At 40.0% G+C, this 23,420-nt stretch overlaps 2 protein-coding genes across 3 annotated transcripts in view; both read right to left on the bottom strand.

Annotated features, from left to right (window-relative positions):
• Positions 1-3,664, bottom strand: part of LOC121186880 (probable G-protein coupled receptor 153) — a 36,094-nt gene extending 32,430 nt beyond the window's left edge. Inside the window, exon 1 of the mRNA XM_041045760.1 lies at positions 3,248-3,664. The gene's annotated coding sequence lies outside the window, so the exon portion shown is untranslated. The remainder of the gene's footprint in view (positions 1-3,247) is intronic.
• A 4,484-nt stretch (positions 3,665-8,148) lies between these two features.
• acot7 (acyl-CoA thioesterase 7) overlaps positions 8,149-23,420 on the bottom strand; it is a 45,179-nt gene continuing 29,907 nt past the window's right edge. For both annotated transcript variants that reach the window (XM_041056855.1, XM_041056864.1), the window contains 2 exons: positions 19,369-19,553; positions 8,149-8,684 (listed from right to left, as the gene is read on the bottom strand). In XM_041056855.1, coding sequence (XP_040912789.1) covers positions 8,586-8,684; positions 19,369-19,553 — 284 coding nt within the window. In that variant the 3' untranslated portion in view covers positions 8,149-8,585. The remainder of the gene's footprint in view (positions 8,685-19,368; positions 19,554-23,420) is intronic.

The raw sequence follows: 23,420 nt of genomic DNA, 5'->3' as shown, positions 1-23,420 counted from the left end.
ACCGGACAGCAAATATGCACAAGCAGTCATACTCAAGGACTGAAACAACAACAATAACATGTTGTGAGCCAATGCCCCTTCCGTTTAATCACAGCATTTCACTAATACGCAGCAGGGAGGCACAGTGAGTTGGCAGCCTACTCTCCAACCAGAGGACCTAGATTCAAGCCCATGGGTCAGCCCTGCTCCACTTAAGTCTCTAAACTGAACCAAGGAAACTCTATCAGCTCAAGTCATCAGAAAATAGAAAGCTCTAGAGGTGCTCTATGACCTTGACCTCTGACCTTCCTGTCAAGAGAGGTAAGCTAAGACAATTTCTCTATTGAATCAATATCCTCCTGCTGGAGGTTCCACATCAAACCAAGTAACTAAATACAATGCAACCTCCTTGATCAATGTTCAGATAGGTTCAATACGGAAAATCAATACTCTCTGAGAATGAAATGAAAAGTCTCCCTACTCCCTACTTATACTTTAAGTCATTCTTAACAAGAAAAATATATATATCTTGAAATGTATCAAGATATCAAATATAGTTTTAGTACTAGTTCTGAAACTGTTGTCACCAGTATAAAAACAACTGTAAAAATCAGGCCATCATTTTACAATGGGAAACTGAGGAAAACCTCAGTCAGTTACTAAAGAATCTGGTGTGATTAGGAGACGTCAGAGAGTCACAAGGCTGCATGCACTGATTCAGGCACACGTCACACTGATGCAGCATGATCTTGAATATCAAAGAGCATTAGATTAAGTGTCACTGATTAAATACTCATCAATTAATATTGATGGTACTGTGCTCAGAGGTACTCTGAGGAAATCTAAAACATCGGCTCTAATTGGCTTTTGCAGTTCAGTGCTGTTATATGGAGCCTGTTGTGCTCTTCTATCCAGAGTAAACATAAAAATGAATACCATTAAGTCATCCTCGTGGGTATCTGGTTCCAGAAATAAAACGTTTTAAACCTATATTGTAGCTGATTAGAGCAACTTCCATAAGGGTTGTAAAACTACTATTGCAGCCAAGCTTGACATTATTTTCTTAAATACTGAGTGCAGTCATTAGAAAAACCAAGCTTCCAGCTATGATACGTCATATCTGCTGTGATTTCCATAATTCCCTCCCTGCATTTGATTGTAACACAAAGCTGCAGTAAATACCCAAGATTACCAGCCATGCAGGTGTTATCAGTGTCAGTGGGATGCCTAACCACAAATATACTAATAAGATAAAAAGGTATTAAAGGGTCACAAGCCAGAAAACAAAAAGCTGTTTGATGTTCCTGGAGCACATTTTAAGCACTTCTCTTGGCTGTGCAACCAGCATGTCACAGAGTAAGTAGTTGAATTTTCCATCACAAGTGTAACCCTAGAGGCTCTCTTCCTGTTTATGTTAAGCTACCTCCAACTATGACTGTAACTGGATCACTGGGCACCATATGGCAGAGGGTTTAGAGTTTATCTCAGAAACAGACATTTTAAGGTGGTGGAACAATACCATACAACACTGAAATGAAAAAGACTTATTAAAGTCAAAGTGCTTGCGAGGGACTTAAAGCATCCAGATATGATTAAAATATTCTTCTCAATGCCATTAATGCTATGTTACCACATGCTGTCCGAGGGAAGGCAGACTCTTTTCAGAAAAACAGAACAGCGTGAACACGGGCTAACGCGGTCACAAAATGACAGAGCCAAACGTGTGACAAACAAAATGTCACATATGCCCTGTGAAACACTGAGATCTGTAGTGAGGGCTTTGTGGTGTAGCAGCAACTGTCACATGTAGGCTACAGCACTTTCTCTGAGCAGTGAAAGTGATTGTCTTCCACGGCCACTTACTGACTTGTGACTGAAGATAACCAGAGAGTGGATTTCTGCTCTTTCTCTATTGGGAAAACAAAATAAAAAAGCATTTGAAAGAGTGTGAAGATCAAACTGCCTCCTCGTTCTCTGTCTTTTGTCATTGCCATAGGTGACTGTAAGATACTGTTGGTGCACGTACAACACACAACAGAGAGATATTTAAAGCATAACTTCACTTTTTCTAAATGCCACCGTACCACTCTGATATCTTACTTCCTTTTGATTCAAGCCAGACGTTCATGTCAAGAAAACTGCCTGAGAATGAGTAAAAATGAAGCTTTGGGTAGGCAAGAAGTTTCTCTATCCAAAAAAAAATCATTAAGATTATATGCATGCTGAAAAATATATATTTGGCAGGCAAGCAGCTGAATGTTAAATTTATTTGGCCTAGTGTGGGAGTTGTAAATGTACATCCAGCACCTTAAGTCCATCATGACTGTGTATGCTGCTGTAATGGAAGGTGCCAATATGTTGCCATACTGCACACTTTTATGTCTAAAAAAAACAAAACATACAAGTTGGCTTGTTTGATGATGATTTTTTGTAGTGTTTTTTTTACTCTTTTTTACCTTCATACATTCACCGACTGTAGCCAGTGAATGTACATTCATAGATTCCAAATTACAAGACAAGATTTTCTATTATATTTTGACAAAACAGCTATAACGAAAAACACAAAGAAGACATGAAGTAGCACTGATAAAATCAGTGTTGGAGGTGTGAAGCATTGCTAAAATTGTGCACAACACATTTCAGTGATTGTCTGTTTCCATATCCCATTTCTGTGTCTGATCAGATTTGAGATTACAAGATACTCAGTATTCTGTTCTAACGTCAAAAACAGCCTTGCTACTCTAGGTAAACTACTAGGTTATTTGTTCCTATTACTGGTGCGTTTTTCTTTCTATCACCAACACAGTGTCAACTCAGTGTCTAATCTCGGTGATATCCAGTAATCCCACACCTACCAGCTCTGTGTAATTACCATTCTTAATCCAGCACACTGATTTAATGTAAAAGACGCTCCTCACTCTGCTGAGCTGGTGTGAAACATAGCCCAGAGTGTTTCATATTTCTAATTCAACCTTTCACTTAGGCCACTTCTTCATCCGGATTTGTCTTGTATGCAATTTGGTTATCAAACAATCCTGAAAATAGGTCATATTTGCACAGCAGGACCACAGGAATGTTACATTTCAATGCAAATATTTACATTTACTCCCCCCCACTCCTCCCTCTCATCAGTTGGGCTTCTCGTGCTGCAGGACACCACCACCACCACCTGTTTGGATGAAGCCTTGTTGATTTGTTTGACACCCCATTTTTAAAAAATGAGGTAATCACCACATTATCATAACCAGCTGTGTGAGTCTTGCATTACCTTTGGCGAGACGTGTAGGCTCCTAAAGGCTCATTGCTCCGTGGAATGAAAACACTCTGTTTGAGTCACATCAGTTCAGGTCCTTTAAAAAAGTGGCTTCCCAGCATTTAGCTACATCCCCCCCAGAACGGAACAGCGGCGACGGCGGTGTCGACGGCATCAAGTTAAAGGAATGACCTGCGAAACGAAGGATGAGCCCTGAAACACCACATCACCACAGCTGTACTCCTCTCGTATCTTGTTGCCCTCTTTGTCTCATTGACAGGGCGGGAAAAAAAAAGATGTAAAATTATCGACGAGTTGGGTTTAAATTTCAGCTGCTTCGCCACGCGGCGGACGGTCGCGCAAACGGCACGAGCGCTAAAAAGAAAAAAAAACACCCGGATAATTTCAGGTAAAAACAAAAAACCCCGAATTTCTTCCTTCAATTACCCGACCCTGGCGAGGCGAGCGACGGATGAGGTATGACTGCTGCGCGCTCCCGACAGCTCAGGCGCGTTCGTGTGTCAGACTCTCCGTGGCCGTGGGAGTGAACCGCAATAAGAAATAATTCATGGATAAAGAGGTCGACAGAGCTGCTCCTGTATGTTGCACATTTGCTTTGAATTAAAAGAAAGAATGAAAGAAAGAAAGGGGCCTCTAATTTCTCAATGAACACGAAGGCATACTTTCATTAAAGGTGTAATGTGAATGAGCTGCTTAAAAACGGACTCCATTCAGCTTTGACTAAGAGGACTCCAGAGAAAAGAAGATATTGCTGGAACATGCTATGGCAGATATAAGTCTCTGATGCACGGAATCTGATTTAGCCATTGCATCACCTTAGAGATGGACTGCTGCATCCAGCCTCCCATATGCTACAATCGCATTAATGCACGTCCTTTTCTCGTGTTATTCATGCCCCTTTAAATGGGCCCTTTTCATTGACATTATACGACTTGTTATGTAAGACTGCATGATTTGTATAAGAACGGCTTTCCCCCCTCAGGGCTTTGATTGTACCCAGTGAGAAAACTAATAGGCCTGCATGAGAGGAGAGAGGCCCGCGGTGCCTTGCTTTTTTTTGCCACTATTATAAGGATTATTTTCATTTTTCATTTATTTGGTGGATGGTCTGATGAGTAGTGCAGCTCTCTCCCAGCTTCCCATTCATTAAAATGGATACACACAGCCACACCTGGGAGCTGCCAGTGCAGTGCACAGCCAGGCCTTTCAGTGCTGAAGTGCTTTATGGAGAGAAGGTCCTCTAGATACTGAGGCACAGTAGGACATTTCCCCTGAGCTTCCCATCTGATCCAGTCAATACTTACAGATACACTGCAACCTCAATGGTTTACATTCTTCTTATTATGCAAATGCACAATGGCACTGCAGCAGAAACAACACATTCTATCTAATTAATGCTGTAAGTTCACAACATTACAAACCTTCAGTTTTTAAATGAGTCCAGAGTTGAGTGCTGTTTCCTAAATCTTACTTTGAGTGAGTAAAACTGAATGATAATAATTCTCTCTTCCTAAAATGTGGTTTAGATAACTGGGATGATCTGGAGACTTGTTTAAAACCTGTCTGGTTGTCTGAGCTTTCATTCTGCTTGTCTTGTTGGACACCGCTGTAAAGCTCTGTATAATGATGTCAATGCATCCCCTCAACATCAGCAGTGAACCTGGGAGCCCAGCAGCCGATTCCAAGCCTTTTCACTCCAACAGCCATGACATAGTGGGAGCATGGTCCACATCACAGCTGCTACTGCTCACTCACTGTGCTTGGGAGGGCTGGAAGAGCTTTCTCAGAGGTAAAAATTACAATACGTAGATAGCTCACTGACACTGTTACACAGAGTCTCCTCACTGTTGTTGGAATTTCCTAAAATTTCAGAAGTACAACAGAAGCTGAAGAAAAGACCCTTTTGATGCAAGACAACACGAGAAGAGGGAAAGGAGATGAAAGAGCAGAAGCTGATTGTGTGTGCAGACACTAGGAGTGTGTGTGAGAGGTACAGAGAACAAAAGAGGGGAAGGTTGTGAAGGGAAATGAGTAAAAAGTTTCTCTACATGATTGCACATTCACATTTTGTTGAGCAACTTTAAAAGCAAATGACGCACTTTGACTCACAAATGTGTCCAAAACATCATTTCAGTTAACAGCACTGTTAAATTTGAGTGTCTATTACTCTGCAGGAGCTAATCTACCTTTATCTCAGAGCCTCTTCAAGATGTTCATTATTAAGTAAAGTGAGTTAGGACTACTTCAGCAAATCATTTAGAGGGTGCATGAACTAGCAATCATTTCACAGAATTACAAAGGACATCACTTATCTCAGACCTCCTACACGTACTGAATGGCCTGCAATGAAAAAAAAAATCAATCTTATTTCTGGTGAAAATTTTAGGCAAAGCTTATGTAACAAAATGTTTAGATTCTGAAATTAATTGGTGATTCTGAGGGTGCATGGAGAAGTACAGGTGTAGCCTCTTAAAGATGTTTTATTCAAGAGAGTTTGAGTTTGTTAAAAGAAGCAGACTGTCCATCTCTAGCCTCTCCTGTGTGATGCTAGGTGACCTGGAAGTAAAAAGTAACAGAAGGCATTCCCGCCCACTGGCTCCACTGGCACCGGGCTGCCCTCCACTCTCACCGTCAGCTCCATGAGTACACATCACATCACACACACACACACACACACACGCACACACACACAAAGCACAGACACAGCAGCTCTTTAATACTTAACATTGTTTTGAATGTCCTGCCGATGTGCTCTCTTACAGTCTACTTTTCCATGTCCTCTCAGGATTGCCACCTCTCTGTGTGGAGGAGTTTGTGTGCCTTACAGTCAGAGGTAGCCTAATTTAGTAGTACTCCCAGTGAGGTCCCCTGTGGATGTGAAAAAAAAAAGGGAGGTTCCAGGCCAGACAAAGTACGGCCCATCACCTACTCCTCTGCAAGGAAAGCCCTGCTGGCTCCGAGCCCAGAGAACAGAGGAAGGCTGAATGTAGGACTCGTATCTGTGCTCTGTGAAGGTGTTCCAGGAAGAACAAACAAAACAACTTTTTCCACAAACAAAAAGGAAGCATTGAGTTAACAGAAGCATTGCCTCACGCAAATATTGACAGACTCGTTTTCACGCGTGACCTTGAAGTATAATATGCTCACAGTTCAGGTTCCTGTGTCTCGTTTCATGTGTGGAAGCAGAGCCCCTGCCGCCGGAAAATGACTGACGACGGAGACATTCCCAAGCTGTGCGCACAACGAGCAGAAAAAATGCAAAGCGGGTCGCTTGCTAATGAAAGCCGAGCTTTATCGTTTATCCTTCCTTCAGAGCCCTTAATGGTTTTTCTCCTGCACCAGAGGATCATTCATCTTCTGAGTAGCCTTGTCAGTCTCTTTACGCTGGGACAAAGCTGTGAGAGGGCTGCTATCCCTTAATTTAGATTCAAAGACATGAGTGGACATTTGAGATCAGCTTTTGCCTTCATTTCATTATTCTCTGGTGGGAGTATATACTGCAAGTTATAGCAGATTTCATCATTTTTGTTGCTACCTGGAAGAGAAACATCTATTTCTGATAATGTCATCTCTTCTATTTCAAGTCTGTTCTTCCACATAAGTAACCATGGTTACCATATTGTGTCTCTACATATAAAAGCCAGCTGCTGCCAGCTGAAATGGCCGAAGACAGTAATGAAAGCTGTTGTGAATGATGAGAAATGACACTTGTTTTTTTTTTTTTTAAATGTGTTAATATCAAAAAAATAACTCTGGTGTGTCTGTGTTGATACTGTACATGAGCCAGATGCTTTTCAGAAAGTCATATTTCCCAGAAGTCTTATCTTGCCATCTAAGATGGATCCTGTCTCCCTGTCTTCTCCTGCTCCCACCAGATGCTTCGACTTCACTGGGGTTAAAAATAGATATATCCCCCCAGTGCAGCTTGAGCCTAACTTTATTTTCATAGGGGAAATGAAAAGCACACATACTCTGCTGGAGGGACTCAGGGGAAAAACAATAACCTTCAAGATCCAATGACAAATCAGTTTCTGTCTGTGTAAGAAAAAAACGGTACAAGGAGGAACAAAGGTCCAAACAAAAAGGCATTTTGCTGAGTGTTAGACCTGTGTGGCACTCTGTTCCTCAGAGAGCTCTCTCACTGAGCTTTAATCTTATAATTTCACTTTGGTTTTGATCTCAAATTAGTCCTTGCCATCTGTTGCACAGGGCTGAAACTACTCCTACTGATAAATCAGATTCAAGTCTGAGTTTTTCAACGCACAAATGACAAACCATTCCTACTAAATATTTGAACAGGAGTTCTTATGGCAGGTTATTAATCACAGCTGTTTCAGTCCCCGCATGTCCATCTGGATATTGATTTCTCACTGGCTGCTGCTGACCCCAATTCATTTTTCTGATCTTTCTGAAGAGAAACATTTACATGTAGATACATTGTTTTCCCCAGTTCTGGTTCCTATCAGGCTGCAATGAGTCCTCACATCTTATCTGGAGACAAAGAGAGTGAGACAGGGAGAAGAATGGAGAACAGACAGAGGGACAAACAGAGTGAATGAGAGAAGCAAGAAAGTGACATTGCTAGAGAATGGAGACGGATGAGGACATGACAGTAACCAGGAGAAGGGAAGGAGAGCTCGGTAAGGCAGAGCGAAGGCTGGAGTGAGAGTGTGACAGACAGGCAGAGGAAGAGCAGAGCACAGAGGAAGGAGGGGGAGGGCGGGCGTGGGAGAGATGCAAGTTGAGTCAAAGCCCCTAAGCTCCCTCGGTTTCTCTGTGAAAGACACAGTGCTGAAAAGACGGATAGCGTGTGCCCTCTCTGCCAAGGCATGCCCAAGACAGTGACATCATCATCATCATCAAACTATCAAGGACGCGAGGCGAGAGCCCCAGACTCACGCTTGGATCTTTTATTCATCATTATTCACTCACTTATTCATCATTTTTCTTGCGCTCAGACTATCGCTTTGCACTGACACCAATCATGAAGTCTTCATACTTAAAAATCTTCTTAGAACAAAATAGTACTCTTACTTCTACATACAATCAGACTGTCTCTTTGCACTGACAGTGATCATGAACAGTCTTCATACATTAATAAAAATGTCCCCAAATTAAAATATGTACTCTTACTTTTACATACATATACAGTACAGCTATATGTGGACACTTTGGTGAGTAGCACAGGAAAACATAATCACAGGTTTAAGTTTAACAGGAGGCTACAATTACTGAACAGGAGAGAGAGTTTTCATTTCCTTCATACTGTATGTGTGTTGTGTGGGGTAGATATACTATTGTCGCAGGCGTTAAATCCTGGTGAGCTGCGGCGTCACTGCTGACGCTCCTTATCTGAAAGTCTCTTTGCTTTATTCTGGAGGTAACGTGCTTTTCCCTCCTCAGCACGCCTCTGCTCCTCCTCTCCTTCAATCTGAGAAACAAGCAAAAAGACAAAAAAAAAAAAGCATTTGTTTTCAGACACATTCATCATTTACAAATATCACGCATTGGAATGTTTCACCGGCATGAAGCTCTCAACTGTTTTACCAGTCTGTGCTATTATAATTGTCATTCATCTTCTCAGTGAGGTACAGAATGAGCGCTTGTAACTTGGAGAGTTTCTGCATTATATGCATACAAAGTGGAATGAAGTAGATTAGCATTTAAGTAAAGTTGAACACATGAGATGATTTGCAAGATGATTTGCAGGACATTGATACATGTGAAATTCCTTTAGCTGCATTTCAACAACATATCAGAATGTAAATTTGTATTTCTACAACACTGACAAAAAGACATACAGTAAGGATGGCGATCAGTTATAAGATATATTGGTCATAAGATATATGATCAAAACAGCTACTCGTCAGATTGCGTTAAATTTTATGTTACAGCAAAGGTTCCTAAAAGATCCTTCCTCTGATTTTTGGTGACTGCTGACCTTTCATGGTCACATCTTCTTTTGACCAACATTGTGGTCCATTGGTAACGCACACTGATTTATAGATTTCTGGAAAAAAGGCTGTGGATATTCACAGCCCCTAGCTGGATGAACCCTGATGTTTTCAGCTGTACTACTGTGCTGTACCGCAGCATCATTATGTGCTTCCATAACAGGGTGCTATAGGCAGATTCCCATGCAGTTTTAAGATTTAATACACAACATATAATTGTATTATACCTTTTGATATTGATAGCGCCTCCATAACCAGGAAATCTGGGAAGCTCCCCCCTGGATTTACAGCTGCTATGAATCACTTTTACACTTCTGTTTTTATTCTGAGCAGCACTTTCAAGCCTGTGAAGAACAAATCTTCTCTTTCTCCCTCACTTAGCTCAGTCTGGCTGCTGATTCGTGGGAGGAAGCACTTGCTAGGCTGCACGGTTTAATTAAACTGCCTGGCAACCATGTGACTTAAACAACAATACCACCACCAGATACAGTGTCAACAGTAACTTTTATGGTGCTGCCCGCTTCCTCACTCCCTCATTACACACTGTTCCTAGGGAGCAGGGGGGCGTGTTGCATGTGAGCATGTACGCATGTATGTTTGTGTTTGTTTCTATATGTAAAATATACTGTAAAAGTGAATACCCGCGTTAATGATGTGTTTGGATGGAAGCTCTTTGCTCTGATACACCAGGTGGTTTGCAGATTCACGAGCACCTGCCACTCAGCAGCACTCTGGGTGCAAAGCTGACAGATGGCACCTTAACTTTATGGAGACAGCAGGGTGGTAACAGATATGACAAAACATAATGCCAGGGACAAGCCCAGGGGTCACAACTCAAATGTGATGAGAATATTAAAATAGTGATGTTGAGCCACGAACACAACACCGATGGGAATATCTCCTGTGTATAGAGCAGGTTCAGGAGTTTACAGCTGTAGTATTGGTGTGTTTGATGTGTGCTAGTTATATAACAGTCACCATACTGCTCAGTCAATTTTGCTTTTGCCATTCATCTGAAAGTAATGGATAATTCCAGTTCAATGACTTTCAAAGCAAAAAAAAAAAAGAAAGAAAAATAATAATAAAAGAGAGAGTTTCACCACAGTTCCAACATTTACATAAACACAAAATGGGACTGCAGCTATGTAGCCACAGTAAAATTAAACCAATATGGTGAGATTACTTTTGGCCAGTAGTATCAGTGAAAAGTAAAATTGTTATTGGTCTGGTGTGTTTCTCTGCAGTCAGCAAAAATACACAACTATTTGGTATAAGGTGTCACTGATACGAGCAAATAAATGCATCTAAAGTGTGTGCACACAGACGTGAATTTACCCAAATAAACATACAAACAAATGCACACGCTGTACAGTTTAAATAAAAGTCCACATGGTAGTAATGTGCAACCATTTGGAAGTTTATGGTTTATTTATTAACAGTGTCTTCAGGATGTTTGTACCTTTCATTCTCAGTTTCAACCCCCTCATGTTCCTCTCTTTCTCCATCCTTCCCACTCGCTCTCTGTCACTCAGGCCCCTGAGGACTTCTCTAAAATTTAATTAGACTTTTAAACCATACTCAGCTACACCATGAGACGGTTTAATGAACAAGCCAGTTAAAAGAAACTGTACACCTGACTACTGCTAATGAAAAATCATATGTCCCTCTAACATTTCTGTCCAAGGCAAAGGAAACAGATGATTCTTTCAGGGGGAAATGTGAAGCAAGAGTGTTTGATGACAGAAAGCAATTTGTACTGCAGTTTGTATGTTTTATATTATGTTACAATTTAAAACGAATTGATGGGCAATCTCTCCTGCTGTCCTGGTTTTCTCACAAGACCCAAATGTTCCACTTCTTTTTTTTTTAATTCCAAGAAACTCAGGTTCATCAGGAGAAACTGGCGTTATCCATTCTGACTTCTCACCGACCGATTTGAATTGCATTATAATGTGATCAAAGCTGTCTTCTAAGCGTGATATGTTTTGTTTCTTTTTTAACAATTGTTAATCTTGCTTATAGTTATAATGGCATCTCTCCTGTTTTACCTCATGATCTCTGAGGTAAGTGGACCAACCATAACATCAGAGCTATAATATCTATCCATCTTTGTCTATGTGTGTGTGTATATATATAATATGCCTGTGAGTACACATTATTTGTCCCTTATACTACGAGCGCTTTACCGCTAGACTGCACGTACACATGCATATGTTTATGCTAATGTGAATAACATTTGCATAACTCAATGAGACAATTCAATGCTGCGCTCAAAATGTCCTTTTGGTGTCCCCATATAATTGGTATTCCCACAGTGGATCTAGTCTAATAACTATGATTATGCGGGATCATCAACTACTACTGGTGACTCTCTGATGCAGAACCTAGCAAAAAGCACTAATGCTTGTTTTATGTGTCTTTGGCACATAAAATGTTCTTTTAATATTTCCATTCCAATTGGGTTTCACATTTCAAACAAAAAATATTTCTGCACTCTGCCTTAACGTGTAAAAATGATTTTATTTCAAGACAAAAGATGCCACGTTTTGACCCATAAACCATACCTCAGGCATGACTATACGTACCATGAAGGCAGTTTGAAAAGACAGGCTCCACTGCATCCACCTCAGACTGAAAGCAGGGGGAACAGCAGCCTTTCTTCTCAAATTAGTTATTTGGTAATTTCTCCCATTATTGTAACTCAAATATTTCATCACATCACATAACAGTCTGGACCAAATTTTATCTAAATCGATTCAACCAACATTTCACTCGCAACCCTCAAATGTGAAACGCCATTGGGAAACATCATCTGGGAACCATGAATGTCTATACAAAATTTCATGGTAATCCATTTTTAGTTGTTAGATATGTTGGTCTGAACCACAGTGTACGGACAGACCTACAGACTGACGTTTTCTGCCCTAGAGGAAAGTGAATGGAGTGACTAAAAAAAAATACCACATTGTTAGAATACAAAAATGAACAGATAAATGAATAAATAAATCAAAGGTCAAATGTAATAGAATGCTCTGGAAGACACGAAATATCAATCTGAATGTCTTTCACTGGGAACCAAGACAAAATCAGACCTCGGAGCCTTGGCTAATCAGATCAAACGGCCAAGAAAAACAGCTGTTTCACCTGGCGTGCTGGTTGTCCATCAGGTGGACAGTCAGGTGGAATGTTACAAACCAAACGCTGTAAACTTGGAACAAGGACAAGGCTTGTAAAAGGGACTCACTCAGACAATGCCAGCAAAATGCCAGAGGGGTTCCTTTGTGTTGGCACGAGCTGTTATTAGAGTGGGCACAGGGCATCAGTGGCACTGCCAAATGCCAGAGTCTCAAAAGTAGCACTAAGCTGTAAGCAACCGGCTCAAAATATAATAGTAATAGCCATCTGGAATGCCATTAGTCTGAATACTAACCTACAGTATATGGTTGTTTGTGACAGAGACAAATACAGAGAGGAATACACTCATACACAAAGGATGATATTTTAGACAATGATGAAAGCCGCTTCATTTGTAGTCATAAAACGAATCCTGTGAAATACACTGCACTGGCTTTTCTGGAATGCTGAAAGGACCTCTGTCCATGGATCCCTCTGTTCAGTCATGATTAATATTTTACACTGTCTGAAGTTCATGCGGTAAACCATTCATCTCAAGTACCTCAATAATCTGGGCTTCATCACAGTTTCAGTAGCAGCTTTGTTGCATAAGTGGTAACATGATATATACAGCTACAATGGATAGTTGTTTGTCAGTGGCTTAACTTCACCCTACAGCACTCGATCACTGCTGAAAAATAAACAGGTACATACTTTACATTCCAGTGACCAATATGTCGTTTGGTGTTTTATCATTGTCTGTTTTCTAGATTTTTTTTTTCTGACAACATACTGTACTTTCATGAATTAAATGAAAAGCAGTAAATACAGTGAATGAAAGCTCAACAAGCCAGTGGTATCTGAGCTTTCAAATGCAAGACCAGCCGACGATCAGGATACTCTGAGCACAACTGAAACAAGATGTTTATTTCAGACACAAATGGACCCACTATCATTATCTGGAAAAAACTCACTCAATAATGTAAACATTGCTTTTGTATACTTTGGGAAATGTTTGGCAGTAATTTAAAAAAAAATGATTAAGAAAAACAAGATAAAGGTGATTTTAGGTGAGCTGTAGCTATGTTTTGTTTAAACGCTTTGAATTACAAATAATACTGAGGAAATTCAGAAGTACTCATACTTGTTTTGAACTTTGTGTTATAAATGAGCATCAGCACTAGCCAGCTCTGTTTATGCTCCTGTCAGTGCAGTCTTTAATTACAAGTAACCCTTTCCTTCTTCTTCTTCTTCTCTGAAAATCATTTTGAGATTTGTAGGAAATTGAAAATGAACCTAGACGTGGAAGACACCAAAAAAAGTGATTCCCAACACTTATCTATCAAAAAATATCTATCTCATTTATTGTCTGTCTAAGCACAAGAACAGTGAAGTGGTTGTTTTATGAATGGGTATTACTGACACTGTCACAAATGGATTAAGCCATGTTGCATTTCCTCACAAAACAGGACGAGAACAGGATGTAATTTAGTTTTGGTTATGAATATGGAACAGTATAGGCTTCCATGCATATTCATGAATGAGGTATAATGAAAAACTCAAAATATTCATAATTAATCATCCTTTACAGATTCACGCACTGAAGCGCTAAGAGAACAAACGCCGGTATGTTCTCTGTGTCATGCCTTGGATTATCACAGAGGCAGAAATATCTGCAACTCTGGCACGAGTGTACCCGTTAACCCGTTGCTGATTGTCTTGAATGGGAGGCATCTAAAAATAAAATGTGCATCACTTCATGTGGACTACAGGAGGTTGCCATGGCAACCGGGCTTGTTTTCGTGTCAAGGGAGGCCAGCTGAGCCTCTGCCAGCAAGGAGGGAGCGAGATGGAGGAAAAGGAAGGGGAGATGAAGAAAAGAGGGTAAGGGGAGGGATGGAAGGAGAGGCTGGGCAGGAAAGATGAATAGAGGCAGAAGGAGTCAGAGATGAAGGGAGAGATTGAATAAAAAAAGACAGGAAGGAGAGACATGATGAAACAATGAGCAAGGATGGAGAGGAATAAAGAGAAAGCAAATCTTGTGTATGTTCACCAGGAATTCATTCACTTATTAACTGTCTTATTTTAACCTTTCTACCTCTGCAGAAGGATTGCTGGATGTGAACACAGTTTTGAGCAACAACCACCTTTTTATTTATACCATAACACACATCCACATTTGGATTCTGCCCACTGTAACCACAGAACAACCACATTCTCCCATCACCAGCTGGTATTCAGTTTGCACTGGCCGAGGATTCAAAGTCCTGACCTTCTGGTAACAAGCCTGTTTTTCTAACCTTGAGGCAACTGCTATCCCTTGAAAACTAAGACATACGCACTAGTCAAATGTGCTTCCAGGCATTTTCGATTATTTCTATGATGGCCCAGAGTGCACATATATTATTTCAGTACTTTTCAAGGGTACGACTGCAGAGAGGCAAAGCATCCCCCTGATATCCTCCCTTCTGCTCATGCTGTCCTCTTTCCCTACTTCAGCATTACCCACAGTATGCTAACATTAGTGACAGCTCATCTACAACCCCCCACCCCACCACACACACACACACACACACACACACACACACACACACACACACACACACACACACACACACACACACACACACACACACACAGAGTCCCTAACCCCCTGCTGAGCTAAAACAGGAAGATCTAAAAATAGTAAACGCAGTGGGCTCACTGGAGAGAAAGCGAGGATGAGAGAATGGGGGAAAAGTACCTGCAGTCAAAAATAGCAGAAGAAGTATTTTCAATCAGGCTATTTATAGAACACAACTGGAGCAAAATCTGCTACAATGTCATGAGAATTTCATCTGAAGGCTCGACGTTTATTTTTAGTTTTCTGGGGGTGTTTTTATGTTTAAATTGAAGGACTGGAAAGTGTGAAAGAAAGCTAAGATATTCAGTGGGAACATAAAAAAATAAAAGTAGGAGAAAACTCAGACTGATCCTCTTAAATATTTTGAAAGTAAGATGTGTGTGTTTGTAAAAGATTAGTGTTTTTTTTCCAGTGTGAATGGATTATGTGTAGAACACGGGACCAGAGATACAAAGGCGAGGTGAAATGTAATCTCCTCATAATGTGTGTCCACAGAACATCATTTGATCCTTTCATGAGATTTTGTCAGACTTTGCTGCCCAGGCTGCAGGTAATGAATACACAAATTAAGGTTTCAGCTCTGGTTGTAGCTCTTTGATTCATATAAGATTTATACAAAAGAGTCAGGGACAGAAATGAAGGCTGTAGATTTTGGAAGAGCTGCAAATTAAAGAACGCTTTCAGCAGAGATTGGGAAAATGAGTCTACATGTGAATGAGGAGAGAGCTTTGGTAGTTGTGGCTGTGAAGGAGTGGAGTTGGGCGTTACTGAAATGCATTTTAACCATTTACAGTACCCAATCCAGTTCACCAAAGTGCCTTATAATAATAATTTCAAACACTGCATGTGATCAATATTAAGAATTCATGTTGAAAACCCTCCTCACTTGAATTCTGCATCAGGGCAGAGAATAAGCACCTGGAATAAACTGTGGAAAGGGTTGTTTTATAATTGTGAGAAACATAATAAGGTTTGTTTGTTTTATAATTTTCAGTAAAGGCAGATAAAGATGATCTGAGGGGGATTTTTTTTTTTTTTGGCTAAGGAGGATGAGGGAGCGGAGAAGGAATGAAGGAAGATGCATTTTTAGAAATTCATAGAAGTTCTTAGTAAGGTCTTTCAAGGAAGTTTGGCATTTTTGGATCGTTATTTTAAGTTCTTATGAAGAGTTAAATAAGAAAATGAATACAATTCTCATGACCACATGCTAAATATGAAGCTACAGCCTGCAGCTGGTCAGTTTAGCTTAGCAAAAAGATAGGAACAGCATCTCCAAAGCTCACTAATTAACATGTTGAAACACCACTTTGTACTAGTTGACAGATTTTGTGATCTTTGGACAGAGACAGGGTAGCTATTACCTGCTTTTTTTCCAGTGTTTATGCTAAGCTAAGCTAATTAGCTGCTGATTGTGAGAAACATTTTGTGTAACCAGCCACGTTGTCATGTTAACACAGAGGAGGAAAGTTTTGTTCTCCAGGTGATGATCTTTGAGGAAACATCTTGTTGCCATAGGAACAGTAAAAAACAACAACCATTTTAAAATGACAGCAGTGATTTTCCTTACAAGGTTTATTTGGAAAATTGAGCTGCATTGCCGTATTCATGCCTGCAACCAATTACAAGTACTTTTTTTTACTTTTCAACTTTTCCACTTTGGAAAAAAAAATCTGTTATCACAACATGCACATGTACAAATGTAATTTGATAGGACAATTTAGAATAATAGATAGTGGTATTTGCTTGAGGTAAAATTAAAATGGAAGTGCAGGGAGGCCAAGCGTTTGTCGTGCTTTGTTCAGCGTGCAATCATACCAGGCTAATTAATGTCATCGTTGCATTTCCATCCCTCACAGTCCCATCTCCACTGTTAGGGGAAATCCAGGTGTTAATTGGACTGACGTGTTAAACTTTATTTCCTGCATGTGTCATTTCTCGGTTATACACAGAGGGACTGACAGCTATGAATAACTTTAACAGAGTTGGGCACTCCCTCGTTTCGAGTCTATCTCACCCCACGTTTAAGCCCTCAGTAAACAGTTATAAAGTCAGAAATAGTCGTGATTGAGCCTCGTCATCCTTCTTTCAACCATATAAATAAACACACGCATTTGTGCTCAGTGATCTGTTCAAGCACGTGCACATCCACACGCAAAAACCCTCTCTCACACATACAGACCTACACATGCAGGAGCTCTATTTGTCTTTGCCTGACACACAAACAAAGTCTGTCTATATTGTGTCTCTGTCCAACATTTTCTCTCTCACACATGGACACACACAAATTTCTCTATTCCTGCCCTTGTTTATCTGACATGCTACATCAGAGCCCTGGCAGTCCGGGCTCCATTTAGATTTCCATTTAGATTTCCATTTATAGCGGCGACGATGAATTATTAACATCACCGAGAGATTTTTTTCAGCCCCTCTTTTCATAAAGTTGAGGTGAACAGAGAAATTACAATGACTCTAATCATCGCTGCAATTCCCTGCCATAAAAACAAAAGCCATGAGCAGCTTGTGCCAGATGGAAAACCAGGTAATGAATTCATGGAGGGAGGCAGACAATGGGTGAACCAAACGCGGCGTTTTTGTGAAATGGAAATGGGGGAGACTCACAGGCGCTTTAGAAAAGGCCGACCAGAGGAGATGCAGGTTCGGCACACATCTGGCAAGGGCACAGACACTCTGTTCCCAAACAGACGTGTCATGGTGTTAAAGGCTGATGCTGCACCTTTAAGTGTGTGAGAATGTTTATGGTAAGAAGGGGATCATTGCAGGACTTGTTAGCATGATAACAGCAATAGCAACCATTTTCCACACTTCACTCTCAGCCACACTGCCAAGCTCGGATTTCTTCCTGCAAATTTCTTATTACACACTAATGTTACTCGAAACACGACAGGACATGGTGTTATGCTTCTTTTAAGATCTTAAGGTCAGTTTGAGACAGTAATTTGTAGTATACATACTATATTTTTCTTTGGTTTGTTATTTTGGTTAAGGCAAGAGAAGATATGCAGGTTAACCCAGAAAATGGCTTTGTTCTTGACTTATGGTCTTCCCTTTTATTTCCCTGTCTTACTCAGTTCTTTGCCCGTACCTAAAGTTTAATGATTAGCCCAGGTGCAAACTGTGAATTTTGTACAAGTGTGTACTTGAGAGAATAATGACCTGCTGTTGGCCTGTCAAATTTCCTTGACACTAGCACTCAGCCCATGCCATTGTTATGGGCTTCGCTTGAGTAAAAAGCAAAGCTAATGCTATCATTACCCAACCAAGAAACAGATTCATACCATGTTGTATAGTGAATCATGCTTCCAAAAAAAAATTAATCAAATTAAACCATTCAACCAAGAAAGAAATGTCCAAAGTCATCAAGCAGAATATGAACAGTTGACTCACAAAATATGGAGAGACTGTTATTATCATTGAAAGTGAATAAACATTAATGTTAATTGCACTCCAGTAAATCCTTTATTTAGTGCTGGGAATGTGATTGTAATGGCTCCTCTCTTGTCTAAATCCCACTCACTGCAAAAGTTGCACAGGTTTTAAAGGGATCATCACAGAGACAATCGGGGTGTGTGTGTGTGAATGGCGCCAGGAAATCATTTCAGAGTGCTGAGTTAAACAGATGGCCTGTGCATACAGTGTTTGCATATAAACAGGGTTCGGACCGTGGTGTACTGAGGAGGCAGATCAAACAGCAGGCATTCCTCTCCTGTCTGAAGGTAAACATACACACTTCACATGCAGACAATAAGCGCTGAGTCAGCCAGACATGGCCGCCGAGGGATTTTGTGCGGATATTAGCATTAAGCCCTCAGTGCTTAAGGACAATACGCAGGCACAGCAAAGACTTTAATGGACTGGAAAGATACAAGCAGGCAAACTAGCAGACAAAACTGCCAAATAAAGGACAATGTCTCTCATGCTGCGAGATTTCCAAAAGTCACCTGTGTCACTGACTAAAGGAATGTTACAATTAAGGAACAAGAGGAGAAACAGAAGATTGAGTTTACTAAATGAGCCCTGGAGAAAAAACAGTCTACAAGCATTAAACTGTGAGTGCGTTTCTTTTGGGCAAAAATACAGAATGGCCCAGGCCATGTCTTCTCTGTAAAGTAAATTTTATATTTCATCATGTTTTTTTATTCAGGAAGTTTCCCAAGGACAAGTTTCTGATTCAATCTTTATCAGCTCTCATAATAAACTAAGTTGAACAAGGTATCCAGTCATTCAAGGTGATGCCTCAGCAGAAAGGCATGATAAAAATCCATGGACTCAAAAAAATAAGCTAGGGGACTAAGAAACCAAGGTTTTAGGGTACACCATAAGTGATGGACACAATTTCTCACATTTTACTCTAAATCTGTGTAAATGACCTGTTTAAATGCATGCAATGTGTATTTGGAACCAACCTTAAGAGGAGGAACAGGGAGAGGCTTGTTGTCCTTGTCCAGGGAGATGAAGGTGAAGAAGGCAGAGACGGCACGATATTTCCCTTTTTCTGCCTCCACCAGCGAGGTAGCATCTACCAACACTTCAATTTCCATTGACTTGTTACTGACAAATGTGAGCCGCCCCGTCACCGTCACCACACAGCCTTGGAGAAAAGAAGAAAAAAATGTTTGACATTAAAGAAGTATACTGGTTTTCAGTGGTTTTTCATACAAGGAAGAATGCTGCCATAAAAGCCATTTTCATTTCAGAAAGAAAGGGAGAACGTCTCAGACTCCTTTCACCTTGATTTAATAATATTTCCCAAGAGCATCTCAACATTTAAATGTCTTTTTGTTGGATTCAGGCTACTCAGTCCTTCAGCCATCCACAGAATATTAATTTTGTTGTGTTATTTAAAGTTTTAAAAGAATATAAAAAAGGGGGGTTTTGAGAGAAATTTTGTTTTTAAACTACCTCAGACCAAAATTAATGTTTTGCACATAAGAAAAGTTTGAAAATAAGTAAAAATTAAGTTGCGTTTCAGTTAAAACCTTTTTAAAGTGGTTAATGTTTAGCATCTCATGTCCACTTCTGCAGAGCATTTCCCTTGTTTTTGGTTTCAAGAGATTAATCTAAGCCATCTAATGTTTGACTCATCAAAAATTACTGCTCTTCTCCTTTTGTCACTGCAGGGAGTTGGGAAAAAAGCAGACAACTCATAGTAGTGGGCATTGCTGATATGTTTCTTTATTCTCTTTCATGTGTCTGTACTGTATTATTGCTGCTGTTGCCATAGAGACGATGAGAGAAGGTGTTATCTCCACAGTCTGAGACAGATCTTGAGTTTATGACTGAGATCTTATAAAACAGTCCTAAATAATAAAAGATGTACATGGAAAGTGAAAAAGGCTTTTATTGGAATGTGTGCTGCACATCACTCTGACGTTATGAGAACAATTTCTACGAGAACAACACTCGGCCATTGTTCGGTGATGGAGCGCTTGTACTCACGAGTTTGAAGACCTCTTTGGAAAAAAGTGACAATGCTGGCCATCAAATGATTTAAATGATCTCTGTTTACCAAAGTTTTCCTTACAAGCAACCTCTTGTTGTCATGCAAACAATGGACAATAGTTTCTCGGTAAAGCTGAAGTGCTACCACAAAAGAAAGGATGAGTGCAAGGAAGAGAGAAAATGTTGGAGTGTTATGCCCTGAGTGACCAACTTTCATTGGAATAAAGCAGATGCCATTTAGGATTCTAGTATGCAGTTCTTGTCATACATCCTTGGCTCTCCCAAACATTGTTTTCTCCACTTTCAATAAAGTTAACTGTATTTTCCAGAACATCACTGCATCCAACCCACAAAATGTGTGCCACAGTGACAGTAACCCCTAAGGGTTGTATTTTTTAGCAATAGAAAATTACATCTGTTATAAGTCATCGACATGGCTCCCTCAGTCTTCTGTGCACAGGAGAAAATATGACAGCTCTGAATTAGATTTTTTTTTTTTGGTGTGAGTTAAGAAAAACCGAGTGCAAACCTTAGTCTCACCCTCTCTCAGATAGGTGAAAGGAAATCACACATCATCATTCATTCTTCATCTTACATGCTAAGAGGTTTGAGAAACGACATTAAGGTGATAATGAAAATCCCACTGAGTGAAGAACTGTGAAAAGGTGATTAGGTGCAATGATTGTATAAGAAACCAGGACAAAGTATGGCGAAATAACAATCCATCCATTTCCACGCGGCAACCTGGCACACACACTGAGTAGTAAGTATTTATTCTCTCTCTTGTTGTCTGGCCCTTTGAGTGTTTTTATATGTTACCGCCAGGAGCCTGACTCATTCAGGTAAACTATCTCTGGCACAGACGTATTAGGCGCAGTGAAGCATGCTCTGCTCAGCGACACTACACAAAAAAAAAAGAGCCTTGATGAGACTGGGTGATTTTTTTTAAAGACCTTCATGATTAATAATTGATTTATTCAGAAAGTAGATCTTGGACTTGTGCAGCGCTGAAGGTCAGCCATTGCCAAACTGGCAGAGTCCCATCTCTGAGGAGCTGTTTGATACAGCTAATCTGCTGTGAGGAGGGCCCATGCCGGGGCTTGTTGTTGTATGCACTAATCTGGGACTGTAATACCTTTGAGCCACAGATTTGCTATTTTAGTTACAGTCTATGTGAACAGAGTTTGGGTTTTTTAGGACAAGCGGGAATATGTTTCTAAGGTTGTGAAAACAAGACCAAGAAATCTACTGAGAATGGTATTTTGTTTGTGTTATACATATTCCTCTGTTCACAGAGCCTTGTGGTAATTGCATTTTTTTGCATTAGGAAGTGGCCAGAGGGGGCTACAAAAGAAGGGAACAAGGCAATATGATAGGTGAAATAACAGCCCCAGAAACACAACATTTTTCTTTTGTTGCTGGGAATCAAAGAAAGGGTCTCATTTTCAGACACAGTACTGCACCTTTTACTCCACCTACTATTTGACTTAAGCAAAACTGAGGAATTATTAGGATCCTGATTCAATACGGATTTCAAAGTGTGGTCCAGATACATCTTTTAATAACTGATGTATTTGCCTCCAAGATAATTTCTTTAACTTCTTCAACTTTCAACAAATTTCTAAGGCTCATTTTAATCTCAAATGGCATATCTAATATTCTTCTCTGTTAGCATGGGAAGTATTACTGCTCGCTTTATTGAGCATAGTTACCATAAATGTACTTAAAGCTTTTGCTGAAAGATTTAAACCATTTGTGTTTCTTGGGTCAGTGGGTGCTCCTCACTGGTTGCAAGCAAACCGCATTACTACTTTCCCTTGTGAGAACTGTACATGTACCGTCAACAAGTACAAGTCTTTTCCAGTAACACATGAGCCACGGTGACAGAAGCTTTCAGCTTTTAGTTTCGAGTTCTTCAAATCCCAGACTACAATCGTACTGGAAGTCCTCCCATTCAACAAGTCAACAAAGCCAAGATATCGATGTATTTCCACCAGTCACGCATCACCCCGTCCATCGACTGACTCTTTCTTCAGGGTGAGCAAACAGTTCATAAAAATGTCAGGTTCGTACAAATCAGGCAGGATCAATGAAATTCCATTTAAAATCTAGAAACAAGAACATCATTGTGAGTATTCATTATGATTCACAGTTCCCCTTATTTCTTCCTCTCACACTTTCTCTCTCACCTTTAGCACTCCTTTCTCTCTCCTTGAAATCTCCTTTTATCTAACATTCGCCTTTTGAAGTTTTATGCCTTTCTTCTCAGTCTTTGTACCTCTGGGCATTTTGCTGTAATGGATAAAGCAGAGAAGCCCTGATTGAACACTACTGTGGCACATCAATGGCCAGCACCTCACTGACTTACACTTGCAGTTTCAAAATAATATACATTATTGTTCAGTACGACATCGCCGTTTCTTCACTTTTCAACAAAGTCTGTGGTTGGGAGGGAAAAAATAAAACACGTCACTGTGTGGGAGAAGAACATGAAGAGGAAATAATAAACAAGTGATTCACAAGCTGTGACTCAAATTACGGTCTCAGTCAAGATTTACAAGAAGTGCTATTTCAGAATGTGTGATTTTTTTTTTATATTATTGAATATCTAAATAAGGCACAGGTCTGGATTTCATCTCAAAACATACAAAAGAAGACGAGATAATCATATACTGCAAACAGAAAAGACACAGTTTTGCATTTTTGCATATTGGTCCTCGCCAAATTATTTGCATGGCACACTGTACAGATGTTATTATCAAAAATAGACCTCTTGAAGTACAACAAGTCTCCTGACAGTTTCGAGTGTTGACAAAACAGAAACCGTAAACAGAAGATTAGGTGACTAATGACGCGTGAGATGGAAAATGATGGGAAGACAAATTAGTGAATTAAACGACAAAATTATAATGAAATTACAAAACATGAATTTATTCATTATTAGTTAATTTACAGCTGATAGTCGTATTTATTTTCATAATAGTTTTTTAATTGCATAAACTGATAAAATAGCTTT

Source organism: Toxotes jaculatrix, chromosome 2 (genome assembly GCF_017976425.1).
Source record: "Toxotes jaculatrix isolate fToxJac2 chromosome 2, fToxJac2.pri, whole genome shotgun sequence".
NCBI classification, from domain to species: domain Eukaryota; kingdom Metazoa; phylum Chordata; class Actinopteri; family Toxotidae; genus Toxotes; species Toxotes jaculatrix.
Note: the sequence above shows the minus strand (reverse complement) of the source record. Positions and strands in the feature narration are given on the sequence as shown.